This window comes from Carcharhinus amblyrhynchos, unplaced genomic scaffold (assembly GCF_965287045.1).
Source record: "Carcharhinus amblyrhynchos unplaced genomic scaffold, sCarAmb.v2.hapA chromosome_202, whole genome shotgun sequence".
NCBI classification, from domain to species: domain Eukaryota; kingdom Metazoa; phylum Chordata; class Chondrichthyes; order Carcharhiniformes; family Carcharhinidae; genus Carcharhinus; species Carcharhinus amblyrhynchos.
In genome coordinates, this window is record NW_027649942.1 from 256,236 (window position 1) to 269,034 (window position 12,799).

The following is a 12,799-nucleotide window of genomic DNA, read 5'->3' on the forward strand; positions in this document are numbered from 1 at the left end:
AAACACTCCCCTGTCTCCTTCCTGCATCGTCCTCTATGGCCGCAACAGTGTCATTAGTGAAATGTGAAACTCTGAAAAGTTGTTCTGCGTGCTTTAGCGTTATTTATTCAACTACTTGGGCACACACTCTAGAAAGTTTTGTGATGGATCGAAAGAGGATTTTAGCACCAAGGTACAGATATTAATCGCTAGTATTTCACTGAGGCCTCAACAGTTGTCATAGTGTAGCTGTTTTGTTATGCCATGCAATCAGGGGTGTGGTATGACTACCTTTTAAGTGACTAAAATAAGGACTCAAGTTTAAAAGAAAATTTTATTTTAAAAAAAACATGAGAATTGTCATTAGGGCAGTTTCTATGCATCCACAAGGCAGTAAAATATATAAACAAATCAACCACTCTACTACCCAAGATGGCTTCTGGGACCTTTTTACTCAAATCACTTTCAAAAGAATGTAAACAGTGCAATATAGATACAGAAACTTCATTACTTTTACATATATGCATAATCAAAAAGGAAAACTGTTATAACTAGAAAAAGGACAAGCTGGCATCAGTATGAAGTTACATGCGAACAAAAAAGTGCCACAATGGCTGATACTTGATGTAGTACTGAATGACACAAACCAAGATTATCCCAGGTTTGATCACCACTTTGTTCCGGGTTAGCTCATCTCAGCTGGGGCAACAGTGAGGGTATTACAATTGTTCTCAACATCCCAAAGTTAGAGAGGAGTAGTAACCAGGGATGATATTCCTGACAGCTACCCATTTATTCCTGCTGGGAAAGTGTGTAAAAGTTATTACATCTAACACATATAGCACCTTTAACATAGTTCGAGAGTCCGGTTTCAAGGAGTTGAGAGAGGTGGAGAGATATAGGTGGGAATTACAAGCTTAGGGACCAGGCAGCTGAAGGTATCACTACATCTAATGGGTTAAAAGGAGTAGAGGATGCATAACAGGTCCGTATTAGAGGAACAGCATTCTTGATAAGGATATAGAGCTGGAGGCAATTAGAGAGGTAGCGGGAGTGCAAGGCAATGGAGGAATTGAACACAAAAATATGTATTTTGAATTTGAGGCATTGAAAGGCCAGGAGCTACTGTAAATCAGCAAGTATAGGGATGATGGGTGACTTAGTATGAATTAGAATATGGATTGTAGTTTTCAATGTGTGCAAGTTAATTGGAAGGTGAAGATGACAGCCCAGCTATCATCTTCACATTTGAAGTGTGTGTGTTTAGCTCGTACATGAAGTCTAACATCATATTTTTAACTCATATCATGTAGATGAATAATAGAAGGGGTGGGGTAAATATAAATCTTCAATGAAGAGGAGGTAAAATGTACAGGAGTAGGGAGGGAAACTTCTATTCTATAGATACGGATGGACAGGTCAGACTGGAAGCAGATGAGGACAGTCCCATTCAGCTAGACAATGGAAGAGAGGCACTGGAGGAAAATGGCATGAGCAACTGTTTTAAGGGCTGCAAACATTTGAGAAGAGTGATGGTAACGCATCACAGTAACAGTCATATAAAATCTTATTTGACTCATTTTATGCTGTGATGGGCATTAACTGGATGGGAGATGCTGAAATATGGAACATCTGTAAAAATGGGCACCAGCTGGGAGGCAACACGTTCAAGGGCTTGGAAAGGAAAAGACAGGTTGGATTTAAGGATAGACGGGTCGAAGTTGTTTTTTTAAAGAAAGAGGTGTTGATGATAGCAAGTTTGAAAGGGAGGAGGGGGAACCAAATATCAGCTTGCATAAAGGCCAGGAAAGAAAATTGGATGGTCAGCAGTTTAGTTAGAAGATTGGAGAGAAACTAGAGAAAGAAAATGTTCAGGGGAAGGGCCTAAAAGTTCCACCTGGGGGAAGAGGAACTTGGCAGGCAAGGGGAGGGGAAGGATGCAACAGAGAAAGTTGAACAACATTGTCCACGAATTCCTCTCACATTTTTGGAGGTGACAGTGGCAAGCAGTCTAAGGAGATGGTGGAAACAAAGAGCTGGGAGTTATCTTTGCATTTCAGAGTGATCCTGGATTAGTGAGCAGTTTTGGCAGAAGTGAACTAGGCCAATGGTATTTGATGTAGCCAAAACATATGATGAATGGACCAGTTGTGCAAGATCTATACCAAGCGTGCACCCCCTGGGCTCACGGGAGCAAACATGGTGATCACGCCAGGGAACAGTTGAGTGAAAGAGAGTTTTACTTGGGTCAAGAGCAAAGGTGGAAGTAAAGGCATTATTGAACAGGCCAACAGCTGTAGAATGCAGAAGCAAAAACGAGACAGTTGGGAGTGTTGTTGAGTGTGACTTGGATGTTTTTCCAGGGTAGTCACAGCAGGAAGTAGGGTAGGAAGGAGAATGCTAGTTGACAGGGATACAGGGAAGTATTCAGATAGTCTTGTCTATGAATGAGTTGATGGGAAGAGAGGGGTTACTGAGATGGCAAGACAGATGGTGACTGTGGATGTAGATAAGAGCATTTATTTGGAGGAAGAGTCAGAGCTCAATTAAACTAGACCTTTTACAATTGCACTCCCAGTCTCCCCATTCCTACGCCTCCACTTCTTGCATAAATGGAGATCCATAAATTTTAGTTGATTGTATTTTTCTGACAATTGTTCAACTCTTCCATTCCTTTAATGCAACTTAAGGGCTGTGTGTTTGACAGGCAACAAGTTTGAGGGGCTGCTTTCTGGGACTGGTGTTGAATTCATCTGTTCCAACTTCTGTTCAAACACTGGAATCCCAGGATAATGCTGATGAGAGATGGGTTAGTGGGTTAACAACTGTGTTAAGCTAATGCAGACAGAAATTTAGCACATTGTTTATTGTGCTAAAAGTAACAGAAAATCAAAATCAAAAGTTACATATTCAAACATGGTTTTTGAAACAGTTGTATACTCTGCATGGTGTACACAGGGCTTACTGGCAATGGTTGCACATTCACTGGAAACAATGCATACTTAAAGACTGCAGCAATTTGTTTGTTGTGAGATATTGAATTGGATTGCCTGAAACATTAAAGGTAATAGAAGCACCCACATAGATCATATTCTTCAGGCATCTAGTCACCCAACATACTGGATGGAAAATTTTGATAAATTACAAGTAATGCATTTGCTATTACTTCTGCTATTTCTTTTAGTACCCTGGGATGCATTCCATCTGGACCAGGAGACTTGTCTACCTTTAGTTCCATTAGCCTACCCAGCACTACCTCTTTAGTAATAGTGATCGTTTTAAGGTCCTCACCCCCTAAGTCCCATGACCATCAATTATTGGTATGCTATTTGTGTCCTCTGCTGTGAAGACTGATACAAAAAACCTGTTTAAGGCCTCGGCCATTTCCTTGTTTCCCATTATTAAATCATCTTCTAAGGGACCAACATTTACCTTAGCCACTCTTTTCCGTTTTATATATTTGTAAAAACTTTCACTACCAGTTTTTATATTTTGTGCTAGTTTACTTTCATAATCTATCTTTCCCTCCTTTATTGTTTTCTTAGTAGTTTTGTTTTTTTTTAAAGCTTTCCCAATCTTCTAGTTCCCCACTAATTTTGGCCACTCTGTATGCAGTGGTTTTTAATTCTGTACTCTCCTTTATTTCCTTAGTTATCCATGGCTGGTTATCCTTTTTTTTACATTCCTTCTTTTTCACTGGAATATATTTTTGCTGAGTACTGAGAAAAATCTTAAAAATCCTCCACTGTTCCACCAATTAGTCTGTGTTCCCAGTCTACATTAGCCAACTCCACCCTCATCCTATTGTAATCCCCCTTGTTCAAGCAGAGGACACTGGTTTGGGACCCTACTTTCTCACCCTCCATCTGTATTAGAAATTCAACCATATTGTCATCACTCATTCCAAGAGGATCCCTCACAAGGATATCATTAATTTTACCTGTCTCATTACACAGGACCAGTTCCAAGATAGCTTGCTCCCTCGTAGGTTCTGTAACATGCTGTTCAAGGAAACTATCTTGACAGTATTCTAAGAATTCTTCCTCAAGTCCACCGCATCTGACTTGAGTTGACCAATCAATATGGAGGTTAAAATCCCCCATGATTATTGCTGTTCCATTTTTACATGCATCTATTATTTGTTTGCTTATAGTCCGCCCCACCTCAAAGTTATTATTTGGAGGCCTATAGTGGTGTGACTAGTGACGTGACGTGACGTGCCGTGCCGCAAGGATCGGCGCTGGGGCCTCAACTATTTATCATATACCTAGACGATCTGGAGGGGTCCGAGAGTAGGGTAACAAAGTTTGTGGATGACACAAAGATGAGTGGGAAAGCAAATTGCGTGGAGGACGCAGTCTGCAGAGAGATTTGGATAGGCTAAGTGAGTGGGCAAGGATCTGGCAGATGGAGTATAATGTTAGCAAGTGTGAGATTATCCACTTCGCAAGGAATAATAGTAAAATGGACTATTATTTAAACGGTGAAAAATTACAACATGCTACTGTGCAGAGGGACCTGGGGATCCTTGTGCATGAATCACAAAAACCCAGTCTGCAGGTGCAGCAGGTGATCAAGAAGGCGAATGGAATGTTGGCCTTTATAGCGAGGGGGATAGAATATAAAAGCAGGGAGGTCTTGCTGCAACTGTGCAAGGCACTGGTGAGGCCACAACTAGAGTACTGTGTGCAATTTTGGTCCCCTTATTTAAGAAAGGATATATTAGCGTTGGAGCGGGTACAGAGAAGGTTCACTAGATTGATTCTGGAGATGAGGGGGTTGGCTTATGAGGAGAGATTGAGTAGACTGGGCCTGTACTCATTGGAGTTTAAGGAGGTTGAGGGGAGATCTTAGAGACATACAAGATAATGAAGGGGCTAGACAGGGTAGAAGCAGCAAGGTTATTTCCACTTACAATGGAAACAAGAACTAGGGGGGCATAGCCTTAAAGTACAGGAGAGTCAATTTAGAACAGAGTTGAGGAGGAACTTCTCTCAGAGGATAATGAATTTTTGGAATTCTCTGCCCAATGAAGCAGTGGAGGCCACCTCGTTAAATGTTTAAATCACAGATAGATAGATTTTTAAATTAAAGGTTATGGGGAGCAGGCGGGTAGGTAAGTGGAACTGAACCCACTATCAGATCAACCATGATCTTATTGAATGGCGGGGCAGGCTTGAGGGGCTAGATGACCTACTCCTGCTCCTATTTCTTATGTTCTAATATAATCCTTTAACCAGTTTGAAAAACTATAAGCCTGATAAACTGATAATTCAAAGACGACATTCTACAACTGAGGTACAGTGATGTGATAGAAGTGGAGTCACTTTGACATAGAATTCTGCTGTGCAGAAGGAGGCCATTTGGCCCATCGAGTCTGAACCGATCACAATCCCACCCAGGCCCTATCCCCATTTACCCTAGCTAGTCCCCCTGACACCAATTTAGCATGGTCAATCCACATAACCTGCACAACTTTGGACTGTGGGAGGAAACCAGAGCACCTGGAGGAAATCCATGCAGACACGGGGAGAACGTGCAAACTCCAGAGAGACAATGAACCAAGGCCAGAATTGAACACAGGTCCCTGATGCTATGAGGCAGCAGCGCTAACACTGTACCGCCCCGAATGTTATTTCTTAACAGGAGTGGGGCATTAATTCCTAACGACTGATCATCTTAACATTTGATAAGAAAAGGAAACATACTCTGAGACCCACATATAGTGCGTCAGATCTTGTGCATCACACAGGTTGATTGATCATAGAACACTACAGCACAAACAGGCCCTTCGGCCCACAAGTTGTGCCAATCATATCCATACCTACCAGGCCATAGAACTATCTGTAACTCCGAATCCCATTAAATCCCATGTACTCATCCAGAAGTCTCTTAAAAGACCCCAGCGAATTTGCCTCCACCACCACCAACGGCAGTCGATTCCACTCACTCACCACCCTCAGTGAAAAACTTACCCCTGACATCTCCTCTGTACTTGCTTCTCAGCACCTTAAACTTGTGTCCTCTCGTAGCGACCATTTCAGCCCTGGGAAATAGCCGAGAATCCACCCTATCTATTCCTCTCAACATTTTATAAACCTCTATCAGGTCACCTCTCAACCTTCGGCTCTCCAGGGAGAAGAGACCTAGCTCCCTCAACCTATCTTCATAAGCCATGCCTCCCAATCCAGGCAACATCCTTGTAAATCTCCTCTGCATCCTCTCAATAGCTTCCATATCCTTCCTGTAGTGAGGCGACCAGAACTGCGCACAGTACTCCAAGTGGGGTCTGACAAGGGTCTTATAAAGTTGCAGCATTACCTCCTGACTCCTAAACTCAATCCCTCGATTAATGAAGGCCAGTACACCATACACCTTCTTGACCACATCCTCCACCTGCGAGGCCTATTTAAGAGTCCTATGGACCCGGACCCCAAGGTCCTTCTGCTCCTCAACACTGCTAAGACTCCTACCCTTTACATTGTACTCCTTCATCCCATTGGTCCTGCCAAAATGGACCACTACACATTTATCCATGTTGAAGTCCACCTGCCACTTCTCCGCCCAGTCTTGCATCCTATCTATGTCACGCTGCAACTTCTGACATCCATCCAGACTATCCACAACACCACCAACCTTCGTATCATTGGCGAACTTACTAACCCATCCCTCCGCTTCCTCATCCAGGTCATTTATGAAAATGACAAACAACAAGGGTCCTAGAACAGATCCCTGGGGCACTCCACTGGTGACCGACCTCCATGCAGAAAAAGACCCAACCACAACCACTCTCTGCCTTCTGCAGGCAAGCCAGTTCTGAATCCACAAGGCAACAGCCCCTTGGATCCCATGCCCTCTCACCTTCTCAAGTATTGCATGGGGGACCTTATCAAACACCTTGCTGAAGTCCATGTAAACCACATCCACCACTTTTCCTTCGTCAATGCGTTCAGTCACATTTTCAAAGAACTCAACTAGGCTCGTAAGGCACGACCTGCCCTTGACAAAGCCGTGCTGACTATTTCTGATCGTTCTAAACTTCTCTAAATGCTCATAAATCCTGTCTCAGAATCCTCTCCATCAACTTACCAACCACTGAGGTCAGACTCACTGGCCAGTAATTTCCCAGGCTATCCCTGTTCCCTTTCTTGAAAATAGGAACCACATCCACAATCCTCCAAAGCCTCTCCCGTCTCCATCGACGATGCAAAGATCATCGCCAGGGGCTCTGCAATCTCTACCCCCACCTCTCACAGTAACCTGGGGTACATCCCATCCAGTCCCGGCGACTTATCTATCTTGATAGAATTTAAAAGTTCCAACACATCCTCTTTCTTAACGTCCTCATACTCAATCTTTTCAGTCCGCCGCAAACCTGTAGTACAACCTCCCAGATCACTTTCCACCTTGAATACCGAGGCAAAGTACTCATTAAAGCACCTCTGCCATTTCTTCCGGTTCCACAAGACTTTTCCCCCTTCACCTTTTATAGGTCCTATCCCTTCACTTCGCATCCTTTTACCCTTCACATATTTGTAGAACGCCTTGGGATTCTCCTTAATCTTACCTGCCAAGGCCTTCTCATGACCCCTTCTGGCTCTCCTAATTTCCTTTTTAAGCTCCTTTCTACAAGCTTTATATTCCTCTAGATCCTTAACATCTCCTAGCTCTCTTGTACGCCTGTCTTTTCTTCCTGACTAGGTTCATCACAATCTTCGTGCACCACGGTTCCCGCAACCTACCAAAACCTCCTTGTCACATTGGAACGTTGTCGTGCATAGCTCCAGACAGACATTCCTTGAAAATCCGCCACCTTCCTTCAGTACTTTTCCCAAGAACACCTCCTTCCAGTTTACTCGTCCAATTTTCAGCCCAATGTCTTCATATTTCCCCTTACTCCAGATAAACACCTTCCTAGCCTGCCTGATCCTTCCAATGCTATTGTGAAGGAGATAGAATTATGATCTCCATCCCCGAGATGCTCTCCCACCGAGAGATCCGACACACCTGTCCAGGTTCATTAGCCAGCACCAGGTCAAGAACAGCCTCTCCTCTCATAGGCTTATCCACATGTTGTGTCAGGAAACCCTCCTGAACACACCTAACAAACTCCTCCCCATCCAAACCTCTTACCCTGGGGATATTCCAGTCGATGTTTGGGAAATTAAAGTCTCCCATCACGACAACTCTGTTATTACTACATCTCTCTAGGATCTGTTTCCCTATCTGCACCTCAACTTCCCTGTCACTATTGGGCGGCCTATAGAAAACACCCAGCAAAGTTATCGACCCTTTGCTGTTACTAACTTCAACCCACAGAGACTCCGTAGACAGTCCCTCCACGGCATCCACTTTCTCTACAGCCATGACACTGTCCCCGATCAACAGTGCCACTCCACCACCTCTTTTGCCTCCCTCCCTGTCCTTCCTGAAACATCTGAATCCTGGCACCTGAAGTACCCAGTCCTGTCCCCGAGACATCTAAGTCTCCGTAATGGCCACCACATCACATTCCCAAGCAGCAATCCACACCCTAAGCTCATCCACTTTATTCACTACACTCCTGGCGTTAAAATAGACACATCTCAGACCCTCAGTTAGGGCGCTTCCCTTCTGCATCACCCGTCTAACCTCCCTCTCATACAGTCTACAGTCCTTCTCTACTTGGGAGCTAACCTCCTCACTCTCAGTCACCTCATCTCGATTCCCTCCCCCCAACCTTTCAGTTTAAAGTCCCCCCAGTAGCCCTAGCCAACCTTCCCGCCAAGATATTGGTCCCCCTGGGATTCAAGTGCCACCCGTCTATATTGGCCATGACTGATGCATGGAGTTATGGGGATAGAGGGGAGTGGGACTAGGTAGTGTGCTCTTCTGGAGCGTCAATGCAGACTTGATGGACCTCGTGCTGTTTAATATCATCTACATCATTACCTCAAGCATCAGCTCAGTTTAATGCATATGAAGACAAGATTTCTTATTGAAACTTAAGTTGGAATGGCTCTAAATTATTTTTTGTAAGCTGTTGTGAAGGGAAGTAAAAATAAATCCCTATTGGTGCCGCTTGTCAGCGGATTGTTTCATTTTCACAGCAGAGATCAATTCCTGGAAGTTGATTTCTTGCTGAGTAATGTGGATTCAGGAGCAATAACCACAGGCCAACAGTCTGAGTGCAAAACCATTTGTTCATGTAATTGAGTTCTCTGAACGCCACTGATGGTTCAACAATGACCATTTATAGAACATATTTAATATACAATACATCTCCAAGTGATTCATAGAGCAAAAATGGGCACCAAGTTGGAAGTGTCCCAAGAAGGTTCAGAGGTATGTTTTGATAAAATTTTAAAGATGTGTGGAGAGACAGTAAGTACAAGAGCAGCTCTCCCGTGTATCCAGACTAATACTCATCTCTCAACCAACAGATTATCTGGTCATTATCTCACTGGTGTTTGCAAATTCATTGCTGTGTTTCTTAGCACTGTGATCACACTTCAATTATACTTCATTGGCTGTAAAACACTTTGGGGCATCCTGAGGTTGTGAAATAAAAAATACATTTTTCATAGAACACTACAAATTGCTCTACTACCACTTTATTAGGGAGGATGTTCAGTGGAAGATTTTGAACAGACTGAAAGTAGCCATTGTTTAAGATACAAGAGGGCTGCCCATGCCTGTGGAACTGTGCAGCTGGCAAGAATCAGCACCATACAAAGAATAAAAAAATTGAAGAGGTAAGAAATCTGACCTTTGCTTTTCAAACAGCCAATTAGGGAGAAGCCCCTTCCCTAATAAATCCTTTCCTGAAATTGCACCCCATGAAAATTACCCAATTCATGATAGAGAACTTTGGTAAATTTAGATATTTATTAATGATAATTAAAAAGGCAACAATGGCTTCAATCAATGAATTCTCACTCTTGCCTTCCTTTGTTTAAACCTTCAAAACGGGCTGGAAATGGCCATTTTTTTGTAGGAACCCCATTTAAATGGCATCATGAGATGTGTGCTACCCAGTTATGGATATTGGAATTCCATCACTGAATGTCAAGCTCTGACAAGGCATTCCTATAACACACAAGACTAATTGTTAATTAAATCTGAGGATAGCAACAGTATTTTGGTGAAGTTACACTGTTGACTTACAGTAACTGGAGCAGACACAGAATGCCATTCAGAGCAACATGCTGAGCTCATGCAATGGCTCAGTGAGTAAATGCACCCTGTGGTACTTAGCCAAATCTGGGAGACCATCTTCAGTCTGCACTCAATCAGGCAGAGCAGTAGAGAAGCATTGGGTTCAGCTTTGCAAAAGGAATGCACCTTATCACAGTCTCAAGATTTAGGAATTGGTAAATGAAAAGCTCTACGAGAATGGCAAGGATGTCGAGATTAGAGATTTCGGTAAAAATAAGCAGAGTGATCAGGAAGGGACTGAAAACGTAGCTAAAGTAATAGGACATTGGTGACTAAGGTGACACAGGAAAACTAGAAAAGTTAAAGTTGAATGTTTGATATATTCACAACAAAATAGATGAATTAGTAGCGCAGATAGTAATAAATGGGTTGGATTTAATAGTAATTAAAGAGGCACGTGAAAGAATTTTACAGTCACCAACCCACCCCCCCTATATTTGCTAGAGTACTGTGGAAGGCAAATTAATGGAATGTATTCAAGATAGTTTTCTAGATCAGTATGTGGAGAAGCCGAATGGGAAATAGTCAGCCAGTTATTTTAGATCCGGTATTATACAATGAAAGAGGGTTTATTAATATTTTATGACCTGGCACCTCGATTTCTGTAATCTCCTCCAGCCCCACGCCCTCAGATATCTGCACTCCTCGAATTCTGGCCTCTGAGCATCTCTAATTTTAGAGCATAGAACACTACAGCACAGTACAGGCCCTTCGGCCCTCAACGTTGTGCCGAGTTATGTCCAATCCCAAGATCAAGCTATCCCACTCCCTATAATTCTGGTGTTCCATGTGCCTATCCAATAACTGCTTGAAAGTACGTACCTAAAGTGTCCAACTCTACTATCACAGCAGGCAGTCTATTCCACACTTCAACCACACTCTGGGTGAAGAATCTGCCTCGGACATCCTTCCTATATCTCCCACCATGAACCTTATAGTTATGCCCCCGACTAACAGCTACATCCACTCGAGGAAATAGTCTCTGCATGTCCACTCTATCTATCCCCCTCATCATCTTATAAGCCTCTATTAAGTTGCCTCTCATCCTCCTCCATTCCAAAGAGAAAAGCCCCAGCTCCTTCAACCTTTCCTCATAAGACCTACCCTCCAAACCAGGCAGCATCCTGGTAAATCTCCTCTGCACTCTCTCCAATGCTTCCACATCCTTCTTATAGTGAGGTGACCAGAACTGAACACAATATTCTAAATGTGGTCTCACCAACATCTGGTATAGTTGCAGCATAACCCCAGGCTCTTAAACTCAAACCCCCTGTTAATAAACGCCAACACACTATAAGCCTTCTTCACGGCTCTATCCACTTGAGTGGCAACCTTCAGAGATGTGTGGATATGAACTCCAAGATCTCTCTGTTCCTCCACATTCCTCAGAACCCTGTAATCTGCACTCAAGTTTGTCCTACCAAAATGAATCACCTTGCACTTATCAGGGTTGAACTCCATCTGCCACTTTGCATCCTAACAATGTCTCTTTGCAGCCTGCAAGAGCCCTCCATCTCATCCACTACTCCACCAATCTTAGTGTCAGCAAATTTACTAACCCACCCTTCAGCCCCCTCTTCCAAGTCATTGATAACTCACAAAATCACAAATAGCAGAGGACCCAGCACTGACCCCTGTGTACACCGCTAGTAACTGGCCTCCAGTCTGAAAATTTTCCTTCCACCACCACCCTCTGTCTTCTATGATACAGCCAGTTATTTATCCAAGCGGCCAAATTTCCTTCTATCCCACACCTCCTTATCTTCTTACCATGAGCCTACCATGGGGAACCTTATCAAACACCTCACTAAAATCCGTGTATACGACATCAACTGCTCTACCTTCGTCCACACACTTCGGTACCTCCTCAAAGAATTCAAATTTGAGAGGCAGGGCTTATCCCTCACAAAACCGTTTTGAATACCCCGGATTAAACTGAATCTTTCCAAATGGTCATAAATCCTCTCTCTCAGGACCCTTTCCATTAACTTACTACCAATGTAAGACTAACTGGCCTATTATTAGCAGGGTCATTCCTATTTCCTTTCTTGAAAAGAGGAACAACATTTGCCACTCAAATTGCTCTATGTTGGTTGCCATGCTTTCTGTTGCCTTAGGCCCCTGTGTAAGAATCCTGGGGAATTTTGCTTTGGGTTTTCTTGCTAATTAACAAGAATGGACTTGCATGCAATGTCTAATTGTACCCTGCTTCAATTCTGTTGTTACATTTGATCTTATACTGAACTACTTTCATTGAACAAATCTTAAATAGGCAAATTTAGCAGAAATATAGCTGAGTGTGCAAACAGGAAAGTTACTATATGGGAGCCAAAAATAATCAGCTCAGCAAAATTTGAGATTCCGAGGGTAGAGGAAACAATGGTGCCTTGACTTCTAGACAAGGCACTTGGTTGTCAAGGCCACCATGCTTTTCAAGCTTAGTATTGAAATATTTACAAGCTGATAAGAGCCCAAGCATAGGGAGACCAAGATCTTCAGGCACACCAACAGAAAATGCTGGCAAATCTCAACAGGTCTGACATCATCTGTGGGAAGAGAATAGAGCCAATGTTTCAAGTCTAAATGTTCCTTCGTCAGGGCTGGCACAGCATCTACAGTATTT

The 12,799-nt window shown here is 43.1% G+C and overlaps 1 protein-coding gene across 4 annotated transcripts in view; it reads right to left on the reverse strand.

Annotated features, from left to right (window-relative positions):
- Positions 1 to 294: 294 nt before the first annotated feature.
- LOC145338868 (zinc finger CCCH domain-containing protein 10-like) overlaps positions 295 to 12,799 on the reverse strand; it is a 59,674-nt gene continuing 47,169 nt past the window's right edge. For all 4 annotated transcript variants that reach the window (XR_013885916.1, XR_013885915.1, XR_013885917.1 and 1 more), the window contains one exon: positions 295 to 2,774. Coding sequence is in view for 1 of the 4 variants with exons in the window: in XM_080183265.1 (XP_080039391.1) it covers positions 2,655 to 2,774 (120 nt within the window). In the remaining 3 variants the exon portion in view is untranslated. The remainder of the gene's footprint in view (positions 2,775 to 12,799) is intronic.